Source organism: Procambarus clarkii, chromosome 73, assembly GCF_040958095.1.
Source record: "Procambarus clarkii isolate CNS0578487 chromosome 73, FALCON_Pclarkii_2.0, whole genome shotgun sequence".
NCBI lineage: Eukaryota > Metazoa > Arthropoda > Malacostraca > Decapoda > Cambaridae > Procambarus > Procambarus clarkii.
The window spans coordinates 11,790,828-11,817,601 of NC_091222.1; the positions used below are offsets into that span (position 1 = coordinate 11,790,828).

Consider the following 26,774-nt stretch of genomic DNA (forward strand, 5'->3'; position numbering starts at 1 on the left):
CAATTTTACCATGCAGTTCATTAAATATTGGATTTTTCTTCAATATAAGTTAATATTAATTAATTAGTATATTTAGGCATAAGTTAAGTTAGGTTTGAAGTTTAAGTTCTGTTGTCACCTATTTTGTATTTTTAATGTGTGGGGTGAAGCATTTACAGAGTTGCAATTCGAAATAAGGTCATTAGTAAAGTGCTGTTAGAGAAACATCTGAAAGTCATCAGTCGAGTCTTGTATAAAGCATTTTTCATTCGTTAGCAATGGTTTGGTGGCGGCATGGAATGAACATTTAGCCTTTCTTGATAAAGACGTGCGGAATAAAGAGTTTAAGTAATGGTGAGGTATTCTCCATGTATAGAGCATTACAGTTGAAGAGTTAAACATCAGATACGTGCTCAAAGGTTAAACATCAGATATGTGCTCAAAGGTTAAACATCAGATATGTGCTCAAAGGTTAAACATCATATATGTGCTCAAAGGTTAAACATCAGATATGTGCTCAAAGGTTAAACATCAGATATGAGCTCAAAGATTAAACATCAGATATGTGCTCAAAGGTTAAACATCAGATATGAGCTCAAAGGTTAAACATCAGATATGAGCTCAAAGATTAAACATCAGATATGAGCTCAAAGATTAAACATCAGATATGTGCTCAAAGATTTAACATCAGATATGTGCTCAAAGGTTAAACATCAGATATGTGCTCAAAGGTTAAAAAATCTTTGTTTTAAATTCTTTCCAAATTTATGATCATTGTTAAAGGCAAATTGATAGCTAAATCTGGAGAGTAATGTGTAAGAATATAACTATATTCTCTCAAATACAATAGCAAAGAATACCCAAATGAGGATATCTCAAAACTATACCTTTGGGTCATAATTATGCATAGAGCCGTACTACAAAATAAATTTATCATGAAACATATTCGGCCTATTATTATGCTTGAAGTCAATAAATAATTAGATTAGTCTCATGAAATAATCCATCGCTCGTTCTGTTTTACTTGTATGTTTTAATACATTATCTTCCAACTGAAAAATTGAAATCGATTAAAAACTATGCATAGGAATGTAAAAACTTTTACAAACATACAGTTTTTCATATACCTACATTTAAAAAAAAGGTTGAATTGCTCTACTATAGCTAAATTTACTAACAAAATTAATATGATAACAAACGAACGAACTTTATCTAATTAAACATAACAACAAATGCACACTGACTAAGAAACAGTACTTAACTAACCTTGTTGTAACAATATTCGAGTCAGGTCAAAAATGTCCTTCCCCCAGGTGTACTGTTTAGGAGTTGTGACTGAGGAGCATGAAGCCAGGAGCACCATCACGACAGGCAGCACCAGCAGCGCAGTCAGGATGGCCGCCCACACCAGGGGCTCCAAGGGCAGCACGAAGCCCCAAGGGTCCACAACTGGACGCCCTCGAGCGCCCATGATCATTGAGTACTGGATGGTGACTGGCCAGGTGAAGTCTATAACCTCAGTGCGACTCTCAGTCATACCAAACAGTCCAACGGCGAATTCTGCCTCCTGCGTTGATCCATCAATATCGTTAACATTGTTCAAATATATTCTTCAGTATTCACTTTATTCAAACAAGCAAAATGTTTCAGTCACTTTTTAATAGATTGTAAAAAACCTCACTGTAATTACTTATATAAAGTCGTACATTTTAACGTAAAAAACGTTAATTTCTGTCAACCAAATCTTAGACCTTTTAACTAGTGTACAAATGACGTCTTTATAACATTTAATGCGTGTATTTTAAATGAAATACAAGTAGTAATTGTGTGTAATGTCATTAATCCATATGCAACCTAACCACTTTATCATAAGAGGATAAAACCAGCACACCGAGCGGACAGCACACTGGACTTGTGATCCTGTGGTCCCGGGTTCGATCTCGGGCGCCGACGAGAAACAATGGGCAGAGTTTCTTTCACCCTATGCCCCTGTTACCTAGCAATAAAATAGGTACCTGGGTGTTAGTCAGCTGTCACGGGCTGCTTCCTAGGGGTGGAGGCCTGGTCGAGGACCGGGCCGCGGGGACACTAAAGCCCCGAAATCATCTCAAGATAACCTCAAGATAACCTCAAGTATAGTTTTTCGTTGAGAATGAACCAGAATGAATGTACCTCATTACCAAACAAGTAACTGATAAAAGAAAAAAACAACCCGTGGCTCACAAGTGGCATAATCAAATCAATCAACAAAAAAACGTGAATATGAAAAGAAATTTAGGATTGGCCTAGTTACAAAGGAAGTAGTTAAGAGGTTCTCATCGGTGCTTACCATTATCATAAGAAAACCTAAACTTTCATATTATGAGACTAGATTCAAAGAAGCAAAAGGCAACATGAAAAGCACATGGAAAACCATCTCTAATATCCTAGGAACTAAACAACACTCCCACAACCAGATAACACTCTCTAAGGATGGCCTTACACCGTCATCTGATGTGGAAATGACGAATGAATTCAATAGCTTATTTTCATCGGTTGGTGCTAACCTTGCCAGTAAAATCCCACTGACTCAGACACATATCAACGCATATCTCTCAGGTAGCTATCCAAACTCTCTTCTCCTTTCACCACTCAGCCCGACAGATGTTGTGTCCATCATACACTCACTAAAAACCAAAGCTGGGAACATCAGTGAAATACCATCCATTGTATACAAGAGCGCCTCCCACGCCCTTGCGCCACCTATAGCTCTGCTGTTCAACAAATCCCTTGAGTGTCATACCTTCCCTGATATCCTTAAAAAAGCAAGATTAACGCCAGTTCATAAAGGAGGTAATCCGGCAGACAAACAATTATAGACCAATATCAAACCTACCCATACTATCAAAAATATTTGAAAAAATTATCTACAAACAGCTCTACTCCTACCTCGTAAAACTCGACATTCTTAGCCCCTGTCAGTTTGGCTTCCGCTCCCAAAAGAGTACCAACGATGCAATTATTAGTCTTCTTGATATAATTTACTCAGCCCATGGCAAAAATGAGTTTCCATTTGGACTCTTCATTGAGCTGAGAAAGGCCTTTGATACTGTTAATCACAATTACCTCTTATGTAAACTCCATTATTATGGAATCCGAGGCCATACACTGGACTATATCCAATCCTATTTTAGTGAGACACCAATGTGTAGCCATCAAAAATATAACCTCTCCCACTCTACCAATAACCGTTGGAGTGCCACAGGGCAGCATTTTGGGACCTCTCCTATTTCTTATATACATCAATGTCTCTAACATTCTGAAACCTATTTTGTTTGCTGATGATACTACCCTCATCTACTCTAACCCCAACCCCACATACACTAAATAATGTTGTTAATAATGAACTAAAAAAAGTCCACTTATGGATGTCAACCAACAAACTAACACTTAACATAGAAAAGACCTACTACATCTTATTTGGAAGCAAATCTACAAATGCAATTCAGCTTCAGATAGACAATGTAAACATTAGCAATAAAAATGATGGAAAGTTTCTCGGCCTATTCCTAGATAAGAGACTCAACTTCAGTACCCACATACAAAACATACCTAAGAAAGCCTCTAAAACAGTTGGTATACTCTCCAAAATCAGATATTATGTACCTAACTCTGCTCTCATCTCTCTATATTATGCACTAATCTATCCCCATCTTAATTATGGTATCTGCGCATGGGGTTCAACCACTGCAACCCACCTCAAGTCCATCGTCAACCAGCAAAAATCTGCTATCAGAATAATAACAAATTCTGCTTTCAGACAACACTCAGCCCCCTTGTTTAACTCCCTAAACATGCTAAACATAATCTCACTCCACAAATTCTCTGGTGTCAACTACATTTACAAAACCAAGTTCTTAAATGCAAACCATGCTCTGAAACTTTCCCTGGACAGATGTAATAGGACCCATTATCACCACACCATAAATAAATATCTCTTTGATATCGCCAGAGTCAAACTTAATCTGAGTAAACACTATGCAAATAAAGGGACCCAGTCTATGGAACTCACTCCCTATTGAATTGAAAAGCTGTCCAACTTTTGCGTCATTCAAAAACAATACGAAAAAGTACCTACTTTCATCTTCATAGTTTTTTACCTTTTGCTTTAAAATTGTACTGTATCTATTGCTACCCAATCTCCCAATCTTTATGTACCCAATCTGAACATCTTTATCATTGTGATCATTGCTGTCTTATATGTGCTGTGAATCTGCTGTATGGTGTCTATTAATCTTGTTTAAATTACCAATCAAGCTGTCAATGTAATCAATCAGAGCTTTAATATACCAATGTGCTTTAATATACTTACTAATCTCTCTCATCTCATTTTTCTTGCAATGTATTTGTTATCATTTTATTAATTCTGAGAATTTACCTACTTAAAATTATCTGTTAGATTAAGGACCTTCCCGAAACGCTGCGCGTACTAGTGGCTTGACAAGAGTGTAATTACTGTAATATGCTATGTATTCTCACAAACCCAATGTACCTTCTTGTATATAAATAAATAAATAAATAAATAAATAAATAAATAAATAAATAAATAAATAAATAAATATGAGAGGAGATACCTGTGGGAAAATCTGACTCAGGATATTAACACTTTCATTAATAATAATTAAAATAAATTTTGATAGCTATGAAGCTCCACCCTTTAATGAAAAGGGAAATAAGTTAATGATATAATGTTGAAAAATAAATCCAGGAATCAGTGCCTATGGATCTTTCAATAATTAATAAATAATACAAAAGCATTAAGTGAATTGTAGATTGAAATTAAATATAGAGCCGACTCACATAACACTCTTTGGGGGGTTGAATAGTACAAAGAATTTAATGTGTTACCTGCACAATAAATTAGATAGTAAAGCGTTTAAAAAAAAAGATATTAAGATATCAATGCATGGCAATAATAATCAATGGTAAAGAATATATAGAATGTTAGTGAGACATATGATTTTATATTGAAGATCAACAAATAAATGTTACTTAGTATTCTACTTAATCAGCAAATTAAGCAACAGCTTAGCTGTGTGGTGAAATAATAGTAAGCATCTGGGCAGTAGCATCAAGAAAACTTGTTGAAACAGAATGTCCTAGAACACGCGATTGAGGTAGAGGCTTATCTCCCTTCTTGTCACTTGGTCACAAGCTGAAATACGGGTAGATTGTAAAATTGACCTATACGAATATTAACTAACTTACACCTGTTTCCAGGTGAAAATCTAGAGATAACCTGATATAAGACTCACTTGTTGATATTTAGAGACCATGCGGCCTGACGACAAACATCCTACCTGTTAAATATTTTTGATCACAAATATAACAATAAGTAGGGACTTAGCGTCTTATTTGTTTGCCGAGCCAAATGTGCGAGTAATAACAAAGCTGCTACACCCCTCTGGCATCCGCTGCTGCAAGGACGACGTAATTACGGGCTGGTAAAATATGCACGCTTCAGACACTCCTGTCAGAATAATGGCTGCCGTCCTCTCTCTCCTTCTCCCTCTCTCGCCCGCGCATGAGCAATAGCACAAAGTGTTGGAACGGAGAATTTTACTTCAATAATTTATTCAACTATGCGAGATAATAAAGATAAGGTTTATTAAAAAGAGAGCTAATTTTAATTAACTTCTCGTCACAGAGTAATTAATATGAAACGAAGTTCATATAGACGAAAAAGTTAGAGGGAATTTTTTCCTTCCTTGTTATATATGGGATAACAGTATGTACTGTATATAATGATCCACAGCAAATAATGCTATATCATTAGATCACTAGTAAATGTATTATAAGATAATAATTCTTAAGAGAGAATACTGATATGAAGGGGGAATTAAACGCGACTCTTTGAAATGTAGGTAGTTTTTTTCCTCAGTCGGGCTAGTTGATGTAACTTCACCATAGATTCTAGGAAACTTTTGGCGTGGTTATTATGCAGTAAGAAATGTATTAAAATTATTACTTTACTGGTTAGTAGTGTTAACAAAATTTAATGGTTAGTACAAAGTAAGTAATTATCAAACGAAGGCACCAAACTGGGAAGGCTATGTAGCACCATCAAATGTGCGGGATAATCAGAGAGTGCTAAATATCACCAAGGATGCCAATACGAGAACAGAAACGCATAAGGCGAACGATATAAAAAGTATCTGAGTCACCAAGAATACTAACGAGGGACAAGCAACCGTGGGGGACGGTCGGAAAACAAGACGCACACTCATCCCGGAAGTCAGGACATTCAACAAGGATATACACGACCGTAAGAGGGACAATGCAATTTGGACAATAAGGAGCAGGGCGGTGCTCCATCAAGTGACCATGAGTTAAGCGAGTATGGCCAATACTCAACCTCGCCAGAGCAGTTTCCCATCGCCGGTTACGGTGGTAGGAGGACGGCGACGAGGACACACAACTCTTAAGAATACGCAGTTTGTTGCCAGTAATAGAAGACCAACAAGCCTGCCAATGGGTAAGGATGGAGGAATGGATAACCGGGTAAAAATCGGAATAAGGAATACCTTTACGAGAAATGGGTCAAGAGCGGACAGCTTCCCTGGCGGCAGCATCTGCACGCTCATTTAAGAAGACATGGTTAGTACAAAGATCATTTATCAAAGTACTAGAAATGAGAAAAGTGTTGGATATTTCCAATAACACCTTACAAAACGCATTACTAGGCATTAATCCAAATAAAAAGTAAAAATTAACTTTGGAAAGTTAATTAATTGAATCCACTTCAAGGTGGGGTATCACTGCTGCTCTCTCTGTTTTAAAAATCCATTTATACTATAGTTAACCAAACGTAATGGGTTAAGCAATTATTTATTAAGTATATTAATTTATTTAGGAGTATTACCCTGATATCCTGTGTCTAGAAGTGAAATTTATTTTCTTTTAGTGTACCAGAGAGCACATCAAAGCATTCTACCTCATTTTTTGCAGTTATGTATTATGTATATTTTTTATGTCTAGATCTTCTTTTAAAATTGTCTTTTTTCCCTTTTTTTCATCAAACAGCCCCTTATGCAAACTAGTATAGACCCAGAACTAAACCTCCTATCGAGTATTTATGACAATCATCACTTTAATGATCAAAATTACAAGTATTATACAGCACATGATGTAAACAATGTTTTAACTTATAATCACAATGTTTCTGTAATTAACTTGAATGTAAGATCTCTAAGCAAACACTTTGATGATGTTAGTGCCTTAATTCAAACAGTTGGGAGTATTGGACATCGCCAATATACAAATCGCCAAGTTAAAATCGCGAAAATCGCCAATTTTGAAGTCACTAAGTTTCTCTCCTAGTAGCTGGTCTGAGCTCACAAGACACGTGAGTCGAGGATAATTAATATCCCACGGCTGCCACCATTGTAACATCTAGTTTTTCTATCTACTCTTTAATTGTGAGAAAGTATAGCAAAGTAAGGAAGAAAGGAGGGGAGGAGGAGGGAGAGATGAAGGATGGGTGGATAGAGCATGGGGTAGGTTGAGGCAGGAACTGAGGGAGAGAGAGGCGAGCGGGAAGAGGGGAAGCAGGAAGAAGAGAAGGAAGGAGGAGGAGTAAAGTGGTGTAGGAGGAGTAAGTATGAGGGGTAAGGAGTAGGGAGAGTAGATTGATTGTTATTCTATCTATGATGTTATACTGATGTTAATTTTACTTTACATATTTAAATCTAAGCTGCCACCACCTGCCATTGAAACTAAATTTTAATTCCACTTAAACAATGCGACAGGAACACTGCTTAATTTAGTTATCTCTCACTTGTTCATCTAGTTATTTCTAGTCTTAACTCTTACTTGAGGGGGACATTGATTCAAAAAGAGGATTGAACAAAAGTCAAGCTTGTTATTCTACACAGATATTTATTGAATCAAATTATTTCAATTTCCATAGTTCTTACTATTTAACATTTTGACATTCTATTATTTAACACAATATTGACCAAATTTAAAAGGGGAGGATCACCCACTCCATACATGGCTAAATGGTTCAGACTCCACTTGCTCGTCACCACTAAGACACACTTCTGGTTTAAGACAATGCATAACTGAACTCTTACCTTCTCAACTCAGACAGATACACCCTGAGGGTGCCTGGGGTGTCACCCATCAGGGTGTGAAGACTGGCTGGTCACCTTCCCTCTATGCAAGGCAGTCGCTAACTGAATCTACCAGCCACCCCCAACGTGGTGAAGCTGTGTACTCTCACAAGTTAGTACAACGGGCTCCTTGTTAAATAGTACTACCGTCAGCACAAGCTGGGCTGGCTCGCTCTTCACTTCCATCTAACTCCTCACAAACACATACACACACACACACACACACACATACACCCACACATACAATTCCCAATTACACTTGCAATTAACATGAAAGAATGCAAAATACCTGCACTGTTACCACATGCCTAAAGTAATTAAAACTCCCTGACGGTGGGAGCAGTCTACAGAATTCCTAACACTGATGTGTCTAAATTCAACTCTAATCTTAGAACTCTAATATTAGAGAACAGACTGAACAAAAACCACTTAATAATTTCTGGGGACTTTAATATTGACCTCTATGAGCCAGATAACCCTCCTGCTGCTAGTTTCCTCAACTGTGCCTCTAGATACAAGGAAGATAAGCTTTAGGCTGCATGATGAAACTTCTATATGCAATTTTATTGCTGCTGCTGCTAATATCAACTGGGAGACTGAATTAGGTATCATAGGGAACATCAACCTAGCAGTGCAAACATTTCTTCAAAAAACTCTCAGCCTTTATAACACCCACTGTTGTATGCTAACGAAACAAGTCACAACCAAAAGGCTAAACAATCCATGGCTTACAAAGGGGATAAATCTATTAATAAAAAACATGACCTTGAGAAGTAGTATAGATAAGGAGTCGTCTCTAAAGATTTACTCATCAATGCTCTCTAAAATAATTAGGAGAGCCAAAATAAATGACTACGACAATAAATTCACCCAAATTAAGGGCAACAATAAGAAAACATGGAACACTATTTCCCAAATATTGGGATCGGACAAGATTTAAAATAAAAAACCAGTACTCCTATCCAATAACGATGGTTTGCTTTCAGCCTCAGATACTGCTATTGAATTCAATAGGTTCCTCTCATCCACTGGGACATCCCTAGCTAATGATATTTCATCCTCCAGTACTAATGTCAAGGAGTACATTACAAGTAACTATCCAGAGTCTTAACCTAACGCCTAACTAATTCCACTGATGTTAATGTGATAATAGTCTCCCTTATAACAATGTCTAATGCCCTTGGTGAGATACCAACTCTAATTTACAAAACACTCCAAATTTTTAGCTTCTGCGATTGCATTGCTCTACAACAAGTCACTTGAACTCCAAACCTTTCCAGATATTCTGAAAAAAAGCGAGAGTAGTAACCGCAGTCCATAAATGTGGTGATCTCGCTAATGTTAACAACTTCAGACCTATATCAATTATGCCAAGCTTGTCAAAAATGTCTGAAAAAAGACATTTTTACAAAATGGGGGATAAAATCCCCCATTTTTGGATCCCCCAAATGGGGGATCAAAAAAAGTACTAATGATGCACTTATTTGTATGATTAAATTGATTCATGCAGCTCTTGATAAGTAAGCAAGTAATTATCAAAAGAAGGCACCAAACCGGGAAGGCTATGTAGCACCATCAAATACGCAAAATAATCAGAGGGCGCTAAATATCACCAAGGATGCCAATACGAGAACAAAAACGCATAAGGCGAACGATATCAAAAGTATCCGAGTCACCAAGAATTCTATCGAGGGACAGGTGACCGCGAGGGGCGGTCGGAAAGCAAGACACACGCTCGTCCTGGAAGTCAGGACATTCAAGAAGGACATGCACGACCGTAAGAGGGACAATGCAACTAGGACAATAAGGAGCAGGGCGGCGCTCCATCAAGTGACCATGGGTTAAGCGAGTATGGCCAATACGCAACCTCGCTAGAGCTGTTTCCCACCGCCGGTTACGGTGGAAGGAGGACGGCCACGAGGAAACACAACATTTAAGAGTACGTAGCTTGTTACCAGTAACAGACAACCAAGAAGCCTGCCAACGGGTAAGGACTGAGGAATGGATAACCGGGTAAAAGTCGGAATACGGAATGCCTTTACGAGAGATGGGACAAGAGCGGACAGCTTCCTTAGCGGCAGCATCCGCACGCTCATTTAAAGACACGCCAATATGGCTGGGAACCCAACAAAACTCAACCGACTTAAATTTACTGTGAACGAGAAACAGCCAATGCTGGATCTCGACAACTACCGGATGAACTGGATTAAAGCACCCGAGAGCCATGAGGGCACTACGAGAGTCAACAACAACCACAAAGGAAGACTGACAACGAGAAAGCAGGAGACGAAGAGCATAGAGAATTGCATAAAGTTCCGCTGTAAAGATGCTAGTCTCCGGAGGCAAGCGACACATATAAGTGCGATCAGGAAAAACAACAGAGTAGCCAACACCGTCCGCTGACTTAGACCCATCGGTGAAGACAGAAACGGAGCGGGAGTGAGAAGAAAAGTGCTCGAGAAAAAGGCGTTTTAGAACTGTAGGAGGGGTAAAAGCTTTAGTGATACGAGTCAAGGATGTACAAAACCGCGGAAGAGGGACCCTCCACGGGGGTAAAGAAGGAACAACACGAGGAGAAACATCAGAAATACGAACGGAAAGAGAATCCTGCAGGCGAGATAACCGGACAGAAAGAGGGAGGTGGTGAAGAGGAACAGGAACCGCAGGAGGGGTAAAAGTTAAAGCACGACAGAGACGAGAGGAAGGATGTTGCAAGGACCGCGCAAGATAGCGAAGACAGTAGCGATCACGGCGGTCCTGGAGAGACAGGAAGCCAGTGTCAACATACAAGCTAAGGACGGGAGTCGAACGAAAGGCACCAGAACTGAGGCGCAACCCAGCATGGTGCAAAGCATCAAGACGGCGAAGAGTAGAAGGAGAAGCAGACGAGTAAGCAGGGCAACCATAATCGAGCTTAGACAGGACGAGAGAGGAATGTAAAGCAAGGAGAGTGCGCCTATCTGCCCCCCAAGAAGTATGGGACAAGACCCGAAGGAGGGTAAGGGACTTAGAGCACTCAACACGGAGGTAAGAGATATGGGGAGACCAAGACAAACGAGTGTCAAGGAATAACCCCAAAAGCTTCGCGGAATCTTTGTATTCAAGGGGATGACCATAAAGTGACAAAGAGGGACGAAGAACAACCCGTTTCCGCGTAAAAGTCATGGCACAAGTCTTAGAAGTAGAGAACTTGAAGCCATGACCTGTGGCCCAAGACGACACGGCATCAATCGCAAGTTGAAGCCGGCGTTGAAGGAGAGGCGAATCATCACCCTGACAACAAAGGGTAAGATCATCGACATAGAGAGCGGAGAAGACACCAGAAGGAAGAGAGGAAAGAAGACCATTGAGGGCAACCAGAAAAAGAGTAGTGCTCAGAACACTACCCTGGGGCACACCTTCGTATTGCTGAAAAGAGGGAGAGAGAGCGGTACCAAGGCGCACCCGAAAGGAACGACGAGAGAGGAAGCTGCGGAGAAAGAGAGGGAGATGACCACGAAGGCCAAAAGAATGAAGTTGAGATAGGATATGATAACGCCAAGTGGTGTCGTAAGCCTTTTCTAGGTCAAAAAGGACGGCAACAACGGAGGTCTTCGCAGCAAAAGCAGTACGTATATAGACCTCCAAGTTCACCAGGACATCTGTCGTGCTGCGGCACTTGCGGAAACCAAATTGAGAAGGGGAGAGGAGGTGATGGTGTTCCAGGAACCACATCAGACGAACGTTAACCATACGTTCAAAGAGTTTGCAGACACAACTGGTGAGAGCAATAGGGCGAAAGTCCGTAGGGGAAGTACCCAGAGACCCCGGTTTGCGAACAGGGAGGACAACGGCATCGAGCCAGTCCTCAGGGACTGACGACGACTCCCAGATCCGATTATACAGACTCAGTAAATACTGAGACGTGCTCGGAGGGAGATGGCGAAGCATCTCATAATGAATACCATCGGAGCCCGCCGCCGTAGAACCGCAGAGGGCCAGGGCAGAACGAAGTTCAGAGAGAGAGAAGGGATCATTATAGGGAAGCTGAAGATGAGTGCAGAAATCTAAAGGACGAGACTCAAGGACAGGTTTACGAAGAAGGAAAGATTGGGGAAGATGAAGACCAGAGCTAACAGAAGAAAAGTGGGAACCCAGTTCGGAAGCGACCTGCAACGGGTCCGCCACAAGAGTATCATGGAGGTGAAGGACCGGTGAAACATCGGGAACGAACTTACCCGCTATCTTGCGGATACGCTTCCAGATCTGGGCCAGAGGGGTTTCGGACGTAATTGTCGAGACATAAGATGCCCAACATTCACGTTTAGCCGTACGGATGGCCCTACGGGCCACCGCACTCGCTTTCCGAAAGAAAAGAAAAGAATCGGTCGTCTGCCTACGGCGGTGCTTCTTCCAGGCTGCACGCTTACAGCGGACAGCCCGAGCACAGTCCGCATTCCACCAGGGAACGCACTTCCGTGGACCCCGAGAGGAAGAGCGAGGAATAGAGCGGAGGGCAGCGTCGAAGACAGTGTCATGAAAAAGGAGGAGAGCGCGAGAGAGGGGCAGAAGGGAGAGGTCAGAGAGAGTAGCACTGAGGGAAAATAGGGTCCAGTCCGCCTTAGCAAACTGCCACCTAGGGAAAGAGAGGGAAGGGCGAAAAGAGAAAAAGGAAACAAGGATGGGGAAATGATCACTTCCATGGAGGTCATCAAGAACCTGCCATGTGAAATCTAAGTAAAGAGAAGAAGAGCAGAGAGAAAGATCAAGACAAGAAAGGGTGCGAGTTCGAGAGTCCAAATGAGTGGGCTCACCAGAATTCAGAAGAGACAGGGAAGAAGAGAGGAGAAACGGCTCAAGGAGGCGACCCCGGGTATTCGTCAGAACGTCACCCCAAAGAGAATGACGACAATTGAAGTCACCCAGCAGGAGCACAGGCTCCGGCAAGGAGTCTAGGAGGTGTTTCAAATCAGGAAGAGAGAGCGGGACACTCGGGGGGAGATAAATGGAACAAACTGTGTACCATTTCCCCACAAAGATACGAGCAGCAGAACAATGGAGAGGCGAAGGAAAAAGTAAAGGAACAAAGGGAACATCAGCCCGAATCAAGAGAGCAGAAGAATTAGAAGCCCCAGCAATGGCTGGGGGGGGGGGAGAGAAAGGAATAGCCACGAAAACGACCAGGACGAGCACCAAGCATCGGCTCCTGGAGACAGACACAAAGGGGCGAAAATCGCGAAACCAGAAGTTGGAGTTCAAGGAAATTGGCGTAATAACCTCGAACGTTCCATTGAAGAATGGACAACGACGAGAAGAGAAAGGACAAAAACAGAGAACAAGGAAGAAACAAAGGCGAAAGACCAACAGAGCACGTTAAAGAATATCAGGGTCGGGATCAGGGTCAGCAAAGTCAGGGCTAGGGGGCATGGGTAAACTGAGCAAAGACGGAGGGAAGGAAACGGGAGAACAGATCAGAGGTGGGCGGGCAGGGTCCGGAGGAGGAGGAGACAACGGAGAGGAGCAGTCAAGGACAGCAGCAGGAAGAGGGGGAGTAGAAAGAGAGGAGCGCACCCCAGCAAGAGCAGCAACCGAAAGGGAAGCAGGGGCCAAAGAAACCTCCATAGCAGGAACAGGGGGCGCAAGCACTGAAACGGGAGTGGAAGGAGCAACAGAGCCAGAAGGAGGAGCTGAGGAAGAAAGCGAAGCCTTCTTACCCGCCAGGGAAGAGGAAGGAGAGGAGCCAGGCTTACGCTTCTGACTTAAAGAGACCGGTGTCCCAGCAACTACGTACCGGGCAACGGATTCCAGTGTCTCAACAGGAGAAGCCGAACGAGAGCACACACGACGGCCGTTAGGAGAGCGATGGACATCCGCCCGCACCGACAGGCGGCGGGGAGAGCCGATAGATGGAGGAAGAGGATGGGAAGGAGGATCGGAGGGGGACGAGGAAGGAGACACAGAAGACACGACAGACCGGGTAGAAGGAAGGGGAACCCCAGACAGAGGACCAGGAGGAGGATCCTTCGGGAGAGAACCCAAAGGGACAGAGGAGGGGGCAGTGGGCGCATCAGGGCCCAAGGCCTGGAAACGGTTGTGAGTCTGAGGAAGGCGGGAAGGACGAGGAGAGGAAGAGCGCAACACGCGAGCATAAGAGATATTAGCATAAGGCGGGAGCCGGCGAACCTGGCGCCTCGCCTCAGGAAAAGATAAACGCTCCCGGTGCTTCAAGTTGAGGACGGCTGCCTCAAGCTTGTAATGGACACACGCACGGGAGAAGGTAGGATGGGCCTCACCGCAGTTGAGGCAACGAGCCTGGGGAGAAGCGCACTCCGACTTAGAGTGACCTTCGCCACCACACAAAGGACAGAGAGAGACAGTCCCGGAGCAGCGGAGGGCACCATGCCCAAACCTCCAGCACTTGTTGCAGAGCCGAGGAGAAGGAATGTACTCCTGGACAGAGCACCTGGCACCAGCAAGAATGACAGAGGGTGGAAGGGTCCTACCATCAAAGGTAATCTTCACAACCCGGAGGGGTTGACGGCGACTACCACGAGGGGGACGAGTAAACGTGTCCACCTGGAGAATAGAATGGCCCTGGGCAGCGAGGATATGTCGAAGATCGTCGTGGCAGTCGCGTAGGTCCCGAACACCGGTCGCAACATGGGGCGGGAGCAAAATAGTGCCAACACTGGCATTCAACTGAACGTTCTTCGAGACCCGAACGGGGGTCTCGCCAAGGCAGGATAAGGCAGCCAAGCGGGAAGCAGCATCCTGAGAAGGAGCAGCAACGACACGCGTACCGAGACGAGTGGGGTTAAAAGTAATGGAGGCATCCACGGAATCAATGAGATGTCGATGAAGGGAGAAATCGTCAGGAGGCGCAGAATCAAGAGGGAGGAGATCAAAATATTTGGCCCACGAAGCGGGACCAAACAAGGCTTGATAGGTAGCAGAACTGGAAGGAATCGAGCGAGGGCGGCCGTGACGAGAACGGCGGTGAGAACCCCCAGAGAGAGAGGGGTTAAAAGGCGCAGTAGTTACAACTAGAGAAGGAGCCGCGCCAGGGGACGAGGTAGTCACCACTGGGGGCTTGGGGCTCGACCCAACCACAGAGGAGGGAGGGGAGCCAGGGGAAGGAGTCAGAGAGGCCAAAGGAGGAGCAAGGTCGGGGCCCAACGCAGCGGAGGCTACAGAGCCCGATCTTCCAATACGGACCGACTCGGGGGCTTGGTCGCCCACCCCACGAGCCTGAAAAGGTAAGCCAGAAGCAGCCGAAGCAGGGGTTATCATCTTGACGAAATTACGAATTCACTCACGAATGTGCCCCCACACCCACCATGGAGCCACAATTAGAGGCAGGACACCCAACAAGAAGCTATCGCCGATCTTGTCGGGGCCTCCTAGGGGTGCGTCGTGAGTATACGCCCCACAAACGCCACCTTAAGAAACCGACAGTCCGTCGAGATCGGGTTCAGTGACGAAGTGGGGATTGACAATAAAAGGTTCCCCTCGCTCTCGACGTCGGGTACTGCAGTTCTACGGGTGCATGAGTATGCCTCCTCAAGCACCCGGGCGTCAAAGTAGAAGAAGTCCAAGGGAAGAACCAGAACGAGCAAAAGGTCGGCAGGAAACGGCAAGCAGATAGGAGAAGAGGGGGGAGAAAAACGAAACAGAAGGAAAAGGAAAAGATGCCCAGCAGAATTGGAGAGGACGGCAGCAGGAGCACAAGGCTAGAAAAGGACAGAGGACTGTCCCAAGGAGCATCACACTCCGGCAGCCGCCCACTAAGCCCCCAGACGGCGACAACGAGCTGAGCGGGGAGGGGGCAGCTCTTGATAAAAATGAGTTCCCTGTTGGGTTATTAAATAACCTACGTAAGGCTTTTGACACTGTCACCCTCCAAAACCTTCTTCTTAAATTACATCATTATGGAGTCAGAGGTCAATCCCTCCAATATCTTCAGTCATACCTTACTGATAGGCTTCAGTATGTTTCTGTGAATAATTTCAATTCTCCCACCATACCCATCAACGTTGGTGTCCCTCAGGGCAGCATAATGGGTCCTCTCCTCTTTCTCACCTACATTAATGACCTTCTTCATGCCTCTCAACACCTCAAATCAATTCAATTCGCTGATGACACAACCTTCATTTTCTCCAGTCCTGACCCTCTTGCTCTAAATGTCACAATGAATATTGAACTAAATAAAGTCCATCATTGGCTAACTGCTAACAAACTCACCCTTAACATTGACAAAACTTTTTATATTTTGTTTGATAATAAATCCTCAAATCAAATTAATCTAGGAATAAACAATATCCAAATCGATATAAATAAAAATGTAAATGTTCGTTTGTTCAAAATCGCTAATCTCCGAAAGTTCTTCACCAACAGCTTTAAAATTTCGACACAACGTTCCATTGGCATCCGAGCAGGTTTTTATATACATACTATATAGATGTCACGTCTGTGACTTGAAAAAAGCTTTTTTTTTAACTGTGTTTTTCGTGTGAGGGAATTCTTCGAAACCTCTATACCGATTGGTTTGAAATTTTGACACAACATTCCATTCGAATAGGCGCGTATTTTTACATACCTACCATATACATACCTCACCTGTGACAGAAAAATACATGCTTTTTTGAAAAACAGTGCCATCTGTTGGATGTAAGAGCAAAAGACACTAATCTCTGCAAGTCGTTTACCGATTGTTTTGAAATTTTGACATTCCATTCGAATACGCGTATGTTTTTATATACCTACAATATAGATGCCACACCTGTGGCAGGTAAAATACGTTTTTTTTTTTTTAAACAGCATCTGTTACATGTAAGAGCAACACATGCTATATTAATTATGTTACGAATCCATTTCAATGTTTCTGATTGCATTGATGAACAGAATTTTCATAGATTTCGATTTATTTTCATTTTGATTTAATTATTTTGTGTGACATTGCGTTGGAATTGAGCTGCGTTTTTTACCATACCCTTCATTTTGTGAGTATAAGTATAGATGCCACACCTGTGGCAGGTAAAACCATGCTTTTTTTGAAAAACCGTTTTTTTGGTTTTATAGTAAATCGTCAGTTGTATTCTCTGATTTTTGTCTGTAGGGATAACGTTTCTATTAACAACATCTTTCAGGACCCTTTCCTCCGTTTTATGAGCTGTGGAAAAGAAGTTCCTGTAAAATAGTCTAATAGGGGGTATAGGTCCCGAAAACGCTTTGCGTAATAGTGGCTTTAGGCATTGTATGTACTAGCTCCTATCTATAAAGCCAACAAACTTTGTAAAATCTCTTTATGTATGTACCTTTGCCTAAATAAAAATTATTATTATTATTTATTATTATAGGTGTTGTGTTAGTTGTCTCTTCAGAGGTTGCATGGTGTTTCACTTTCCTTCTTATGACGTCTTCAACGAAACCATTGGAGAAGCCATTGTTGACTAGGACCTGCCTTACCCTACAGAGTTCTTCGTCAACTTGCTTCCATCCTGAGCTGTGGCCGAGAGCACGGTCGACATAAGCGTTAACAACACTCCTCTTGTACCTGTCTGGGCAGTCACTGTTGGCATTTAGGCACATTCCAATGTTTGTTTCCTTAGTGTAGACTGCAGTGTGGAAACCTCCGCTCCTTTCCATGACTGTTACATCTAGAAAGGGCAGCTTCCCATCCTTCTCCATCTCGTAAGTGAAACGCAACACAGAATTCTGCTCAAATGCCTCCTTCAGCTCCTGCAGATGTCTAACATCAGGTACCTGTGTAAAAATGTCGTCAACATACCTGCAGTATATGGCCGGTTTCAAGTTCATGTCGACTAAGACTTTTTGCTCGATGGTACCCATGTAGAAGTTCGCAAACAGGACACCTAAGGGAGACCCATGGCGACCCCATCTACTTGCTTATACATGTGCCCATCCGGGCTCAAGAAGGGTGCCTCTTTAGTACAAGCTTTGAGTAGTTTCCTTAGAATGGTTTCTGGTATGTCAAGAGGAGTACAGGCCGGATCCCGATACACTCTGTCCGCTATCATCCCGATTGTTTCATCCTTGTTTCGGATGAAACAATCGGGATGATAGCGGACAGAGTGTATCGTGATCCGGCCTGTACTCCTCTTGACATACCAGAAAACATTCTAAGAAAACTACTCCAAGCTTGTACTAAAGAGGCACCGTCCGCTATCACCCCTATTGTTTCATCCTTGTTTCGGATGAAACAATCGGGATGATAGCAAGGAGTTCGGAAGTCTTCTTGGTTTTGTAGAATATTATCAGGTTTATGTTTTGGTTAGGAGTAATGCTTTTTACTCCTTTATGGATTATTTCTTTCATTATTCTTTCCTCTTTTATATGTTCACTGTGCATGGTCGATTTGTAATATAATTTTATTGGAGGTATTGTGGTTTCTATTTTAGGTTCAGGATTATACCAACGGTCCATTTGCATTACTCCTAACCAAAACATAAACCTGATAACATTCTGCAAAACCAAGAAGACTTCCGAACTCCTTATCAAAAACAGCCCGAAGTCGACGGAGAACCCTCTACAGCAGTCAAGCGTTGTATACATGTACACTTGCCCCCACGAAGGATGTAACCTTCAATCTAAGTACATAGGTATGACGTCGACTAAGCTGACGAGGCGTTTGACATGTCATCTTCAATCCGGTGCCCCCAGGAATCACATGAGACAAGCCCATGACATCACCCTAACAAGAGAAATGTTGAACAAAAATACCTGTATAATAGAGAAAACCCAAGATGCAAGAAGATTACAAATTCTTGAAGCAATTCACATAAGAATAGAACAACCTACCATGAACACCCAAATCACGGAACTGTTTACTCTACCCACCATGAGAGCAAGGACAAGACCAGAACATAACGATGCCAACACAGAAGACACTGTTTAACATAACTGGCCAATTACACTTGATTAATCTTTGTATGTAGATAGGAGCTGCCTCGTATGGTCCAATAGGCCTTCCGCAGTTACCTCTATTCTTATGTTCTTATGTTTCACCCCCCCCCCCCATTTATCCCTTATGTATCCCCCCCATGTTTTCACCTTTATTGTCTTATCACCTGACCCAGTGCGGGTATAAAATCAACCAGTCCTGAAAGTTCTTTTCACTTGAGAATGAATCATGGTGGTTTGAAACGTTGTGCAAATTGTATAAATAATTGTAATACATTCTATAGTAATTCACTTCTTTTCTTCACCTTGAAATTACGAAAATGAGTTTTGGAGAACTCCTATTTCAGCTAAGCCCTCATGCTAAGAAAATAGAGGGATAGAAGCCCTAAATCAGAAGATAGTAAATACTGAATATGCGGTCATATTCAATGAGACATGTTTAAAAGAAAACCTGCTGCTAGTATACACCAATATATATTATATATATACACACACACATATATATATATATATATATATATATATATATATATATATATATATATATATATATTACATATATATAAATAAAAATGGAAATGTTCGTTTGTTCAAAATCAAGAAAACTTGGCTTATTAGGCAAATCGGGCCTTGCATAGTAGGCCGAGAAGTCCGTTCTGGCTACTAGGTACGACATATTATATATATATATATATATATATATATATATATATATATATATATATATATATATATATATATATATATATATATATATATATATATATATATATATATATTAGTTAAGAAGTACACTTGGTGGTGTTTCTGTTTTGAGTTATTTACATCTTTTTCCTTTATATTGATTATTTCTGCCAGTTCTTAATAACTTACCAATGACTCAGGGTGGAATCGAGTAGGTAGAGGCACTAAGGCCCCCATATACACTTTGATAAGTAAAAAACCTAGTTACTGGCTAAGTGAGGCCATAACATCTCTACACTCACCTCCCTGCTCACCATACCCACCATGCCGGACCACGAACCATCGTCCTGTTTTGAGCCAAATGATCCATCAGCCGGGATCACATACTTGTACCTACAAAAGTGAAAAATGTTAGTTATTGCAATTTTTACAAAATATGACAACAACAATCTTAGAATTGGGTTTCCCTTCGAAATATTATATATATTATATATATATATATATATATATATATATATATATATATATATATATATATATATATATATATATATATATATATATATATATATATATATATGTGCGAACAAGCCTGAATGGTCCCCAGGACAATATGCAACTGTTAAAAATATATATTATATATTATATATATATATATATATATATATATATATATATATATATATATTAGTATATTTTGGTAGCAGTCTTTCCTGTAGACATATATTATTAAATATGACCGAAAAAGTAAGATTAATAATTCTAACACGAATTTTCTCAATCTTTCGTACATTTCTTTTCACTGTTGGAGGTAAATCAAAAATCAATTCTCCAAAATTCATTTTTATTTCTAGTCTGACGCGACACGAGCGCGTTTCGTAAAACTTATTACATTTTCAAAGACTTTAGTTCACAAATACACAACTGAATAGAACTTACGCATCGCCGATTTTATATCTACATTTGAGTGAGGTGGAAGGGGTGATGTGGCATTAACACAAGACAGAACAAGATGTGGCATTAATAAGGTATTAATTTCATCAACACCAACAGAACAAGAGTATTAATAGGGTATTAATTTCATCAACACAAGACAGAACACGAAACAATGGATATTGAATAGAAGTGTTTGTAGAAAGGCTATTGGTCCATATTTCTTGATGCTTCTATATTGGAGCAGAGTCTTGAGGTGGGTAGAATATAGTTGTGCAATAATTGGCTGTTGATTGCTGGTGTTGACTTCTTGATGTGTAGTGCCTCGCAAACGTCAAGCCGCCTGCTATCGCTGTATCTATCGATGATTTCTGTGTTGTTTACTAGGATTTCTCTGGCGATGGTTTGGTTGTGGGAAGAGATTATATGTTCCTTAATGGAGCCCTGTTGCTTATGCATCGTTAAACGCCTAGAAAGAGATGTTGTTGTCTTGCCTATATACTGGGTTTTTTGGAGCTTACAGTCCCCAAGAGGGCATTTGAAGGCATAGACGACGTTAGTCTCTTTTAAAGCGTTCTGTTTTGTGTCTGGAGAGTTTCTCATGAGTAGGCTGGCCGTTTTTCTGGTTTTATAGTAAATCGTCAGTTGTATCCTCTGATTTTTGTCTGTAGGGATAACGTTTCTATTAACAATATCTTTCAGGACCCTTTCCTCCGTTTTATGAGCTGTGGAAAAGAAGTTCCTGTAAAATAGTCTAATAGGGGGTATAGGTGTTGTGTTAGTTGTCTCTTCAGAGGTTGCATGGCTTTTCACTTTCCTTCTTATGATGTCTTCGACGAAACCATTGGAGAAGCCGTTATTGACTAGGACCTGCCTTACCCTACAGAGTTCTTCGTCGACTTGCTTCCATTCTGAGCTGTGGCTGAGACCACGGTCGACATATGCGTTAACAACACTCCTCTTGTAAGAGGAGTGTTGTTAAAACGGCCAGCCTACTCATGAGAAACTCTCCAGACAAAAAACAGAACGCTTTAAAAGAGACTAACGTCGTCTATGCCTTCAAATGCCCTCTTGGGGACTGTAAGCTCCAAAAAACCCAGTATATAGGCAAGACAACAACATCTCTTTCTAGGCGTTTAACGATGCATAAGCAACAGGGCTCCATTAAGGAACATATAATCTCTTCCCACAACCAAACCATCGCCAGAGAAATCCTAGTAAACAACACAGAAATCATCGATAGATACAGCGACAGCAGGCGGCTTGACGTTTGCGAGGCACTACACATCAAGAAGTCAACACCAGCAATCAACAGCCAATTATTGCACAACTATATTCTACCCACCTCAAGACTCCACTCCAATATAGAAGCATCAAGAAATATGGACCAATAGGCTTTCTACAAACACTTCTATTCAATATCCATTGTTTCGTGTTTTGTCTTGTGTTGATGAAATTAATACCCTATTAATACTCTTGTTCTGTTCGTGTTGATGAAATTAATACCCTATTAATGCCACATCTTGTTCTGTCTTGTGTTAATGCCACATCACCCCTTCCACCTCACTCAAATGTAGATATAAAATCGGAGATGCGTAAGTTCTATTCAGTTGTGTATTTGTGAACTAAAGTCTTTGAAAATGTAATAAGTTTTACGAAACGCACTCGTGTCGCGTCAGAATAGAAATAAAAATGAATGTTGGAGAATTGATTTTTGATTTACCTCCAACAGTGAAAAGAAATGTACGAAAGATTGAGAAAATTCGTGTTTAAATTATTAATCTTACTTTTTCGGTCATATTTAATAATATATGTCTACAGGAAAGACTGCTACCAAAATATACTAATATATATATATATATATATATATATATATATATATATATATATATATATATATATATATATATATATATATGTACTCACCTAGTTGTACTCACCTAGTTGTGTTTGCGGGGGTTGAGCTCTGGCTCTTTGGTCCCGCCTCTCAACCGTCAATCAACCGGTGTACAGATTCCTGAGCCTATCGGGCTCTGTCATATCTACACTTGAAACTGTGTATGGAGTCAGCCTCCACCACATCACTTCCAACCTCCACCACATCACTTCCGTGATGTGTGTGTGTGTGTGTTTTAGGCCTCACCTAAAACTCTTCTAAATGTGAAATAATATGTTCCAACCAGGGCATCGTAGACAGAATAGAGGGTCTTCTGCCAAATATCCATAAAACTAATCCTGAAGACAGCACACTTCTAGAAGCTCCCCTGGGGTTGAAAGCCATCAATGAGGTCCTTGATAAGAAAATCGCCGACCTTAAGAGGATGGATGGGAGGATTGAGGATATTGATGCTCATGATGCACTCTACCTCATCACCAGATGTCTGTCCCACCCCAATTTAACCTACTTTCTGAGGTGTTTACCATCTTACAGTAGCCAAAAACTAGGTGAATATGACCGGTTACTGAAATCAATGCTAGAAAAAGCCCTTAACCTCTCTCTTGATGACCTACAGTGGAAACAAGCCTCTCTTCCCATAAAACTTGGGGGCCTCGGAGTTCGAACAGCAACGCAAATCGCTGTTCCAGCCTTCCTGTCCTCCTTATCGGCATCCGACGACCTTGTGAAGGAAATTCTACCTGCCCACTTACATCAGCTGGCAGGTGTACATGATCCCAATTTTAAATGCTGTGCCACAGAGTGGGCCTCTCGTGCAGGCCCATCACCTCAACCACCATCCCCGAAAGCCCACAAGCAATCCAGCTGGGATGGCCCCATGGTAGACCAAGTTGCGGCAGAGTGCCTGGGTGCTGCAACAACACAACACGACATCGCTCGCCTCACAGCAGTAGCAGACCCACATGCAGGGGATTTCCTGTTAGCAACCCCAATGTCGGCAACTGGCACGCGTCTCACACCACACGCCCTCCGAATTGCTGTGGCCCTCCGCCTTGCTGCCCAATCCACACAAGATATAGGTGTACTTGCGGCGAGGTAGTGGCCGACAGGTATGGCCACCATGGCCTCTTTTGCCAAAGCACAGGGGGATGGCACTGGAGGCACAGTGAAGTTAACGACATCAAGAGAAGCCTCACCACAGCTGGATTCCCAGCTGAAAGAGAGCCCCGTTACCTAACGCCCTGTAACTCTGATGCTTTTATTGGTCACCCGGATGGTATCACAGTGAACCCCTGGAAGAATGGCAAGCAGTTGGTATGGGACTACACATGCGTATCAACCCTGGCTAACACCTACATTGATCTTAGTGTTGCACATCCCGGTGGCGCTGCCACCCACAGGGAAGCAGCCAAATCTCGTAAGTACAGAGAACTGGATCACCACTACAATTTTGTCCCCATTGCTTCTGAGACACTCGGCGCCTGGGGTAAAAGTTCTACCAGTTTTTTTAGGGAACTGGGTTCTAGGCTCATTGAAACAACAAGGGACCCTAGAGCTGCCAGCTTCCTTTTCCAGCCCCTCAGCGTGGCGATACAGAGGGGAAATGCGCACTGCATCCAGGGGTTCCTGCCCGCCATCTGAGGAGCTGGAGGAACTCGACAACCTATGATAACCATCTTTGTACCCTATGTGTAACTCCTTTTTTGTAACAAAGTTCAAATAAAACAAATATATATGTGTACATACAAAAGAATGGGGGTGGTAGGAGAAGATAATATTAGTGTTCAGTGAGAAACCACAAGGTCTCCTCTGAACACTTTATTTTCTTCTCCGAGGCTATGGGTCCCCACATTGGCACCAGAGGTGGTACCCTTACACACAATATATATATATATAATTATATATATATAATTATATATATATATATATATATATATATATATATATATATATATATATATATTATATATATAATATATATATATATATATATATATTATATATATAATATATATATATATATATATATTATATATATAATAATATATATATATATATATATATATATATATATATATATATATATATTATATAATATATATATATATATTATATAATATATATTATATATATATAATATATATATATATATATATATATATATATATATATATATATATATATATATATATATATATATATATTAGTAGGCATCCTTCAATCTCGGGAGACTATGTAGTAGCGCTCTGGTTGTCAATCCTGGTGCAGCGTCTGCTGTGACTGATGAGGTAGATCCGAGAATGGCAGTCCATATCACACTGAGTACAAACGAAGTCTGATTCTGGTCTGTTGTACTGGCTACCGACTATCCTTCTCTGTCTCTTTGCCTCCGATTTCTTGGCAAGTGATTCCTCGAACTCTGAGAGACCTCTTTGAACAGACTGCCCCCAGGCTGAATCGTCTGCAGCCAGTGTTTCTTTGTTGCAAGATCGACGTCCATGACTTTCAGGTCCCTCTTGCATACGTCTCTGTACGGTAGCTGGGGTTTGCCTATTCGACACTTTCCCTGCGTCAGCTCTCCATACAGGAGATCCTTGAGGATCCTGCCGTCGCCAATTCGCACCACGTGCCTGTGCCTGTGCCAGCGCATTCGTCTCTGTTTCAGCATTGTGTACATGCTGGTGATTCTAGCTCTCCCCAGTACGTTGTTGTTGGTCACCTTGTCCTTCCAGGTGATGTCCACGATGTGTCGAAGGCAGCGCATGTGGTAGGTATTCAGCTATCTTTCCTGACGGGCACAGAGTGTCCAAGACTCATTGCCATATGGGAGAGTGCTCAGGACACAGGCTCTGTAAACATGAATCTTTGTATACTCAGTCTGCCTACTGTTGGCCCACACTCTCGTTGTCAGTCTTTCACATGGTAGTAGATGTCTTACCAATGCGTTTGTTTAGCTCTGTATCAATAGAGAGAGAGTCAGAGATTGTGGAGCCCAGGTATACGAAGTCGTTCCAGTTTGAAATCGGAGATGCCGATGTCAGGTGGGGAGTCCACTCCTTGTCTCATGACCTGTGTTTTCTTCAAGCTGATGGTGAGTCTGAAAGCCTAACAGGCCCCGCTGAAGCGGGTCATGAGCCGTTGCAGGTCTTCGGCTGAGTGGGCAGTGACTGCTGCGTTGTCAGCTAAAAGGAAGTCGCGCAGACACCTCAGCCGAACCTTCGTCTTGGCTCTCAGCCTGGCGAGGTTAAAGGGTTTTCCATCCGAACTGGTCCGGAGGTAGATGCCATCCGTGGCAGATCCGAAGGCGTGCTGCAGCATAACTGCGAAGAAAATCCCGAATAGGGTTGGAGCCAGGACGCAGCCCAGCTTTACTCCACTTCGTATGTCAAAGGCGTCTGATGTTAGGCCATCAAAGACCACGGTGCCCTGTATGTTCTCATGGAAAGATCTGATGATGCTGAGGAGCCTGGGCGGGCATCCGATCTTTGGGAGGATCTTGAACAGGCCATCCCTGCTGATGAGGTCAAAGGTCTTCGTCAGATCTATGAAGGCTATGAAGTGTGGCTGCTTCTGTTCCCTGCATTTCTCCTGCAGTTGGCTGAGGGAAAAGACCATGTCGATGGTGGCCCTGTTAGCTCTGAATCCGCATTGTGATTCTGGATAGACTCTCTCTGCAAGTACTTGGAGCCTCTTCAATGTGACTCGAGCAAACAGCTTTCCGACAATACTGAGGACAAAGATTCCACGGTAGTTGTTGCAGTCGCCCCTCTTACCTTTATTCTTATACAGCGTGACGATGTTGGCGTCCCTCATGTCCTGAAGTACCTCTCCTTCCCAGCAGAGGCAGAGAATTTCATGCAGCTCCATGAGCAGGCTACCTCTGCAGCACTTCAAGGTCTCAGTAGGAATGCCATCTTTTCCAGGAGTTTTGCCAAAAGCAAAGGAGTCTAGGACCTCGCTGAGTTCTTCGAGGGTCGGTTCGCTGTCGAACTCCATTAACACAGGCAGGCGCTCTGGGCGTCTTCGGTGACCACATTCTCCCTGGCGTATAACTCTTAGTGCTCGAACCACCGCTTCAACTGCAGTGTCTGCTTCCTGAATCAACTCACTTGTGGCAGATTTCAGAGGAGCGGTCTTCTGGATTGGGCCGAGGGCCTGCTTGATGTCGTCATACATTCCCCTTACCTTGCCTGTATCCACTGCAGTCTATCTGGGAGCAGAGCTGGAGC

The 26,774-nt window shown here is 42.2% G+C and overlaps 1 protein-coding gene across 2 annotated transcripts in view; it reads right to left on the reverse strand.

Annotated features, from left to right (window-relative positions):
* Positions 1-83: 83 nt before the first annotated feature.
* Positions 84-26,774, reverse strand: part of LOC123774148 (glutamate receptor ionotropic, kainate 5-like) — a 57,939-nt gene continuing 31,248 nt past the window's right edge. For both annotated transcript variants that reach the window (XM_069312667.1, XM_069312666.1), the window contains 3 exons: positions 20,018-20,108; positions 1,246-1,546; positions 84-1,031 (listed from right to left, as the gene is read on the reverse strand). In XM_069312667.1, coding sequence (XP_069168768.1) covers positions 1,021-1,031; positions 1,246-1,546; positions 20,018-20,108 — 403 coding nt within the window. In that variant the 3' untranslated portion in view covers positions 84-1,020. The remainder of the gene's footprint in view (positions 1,032-1,245; positions 1,547-20,017; positions 20,109-26,774) is intronic.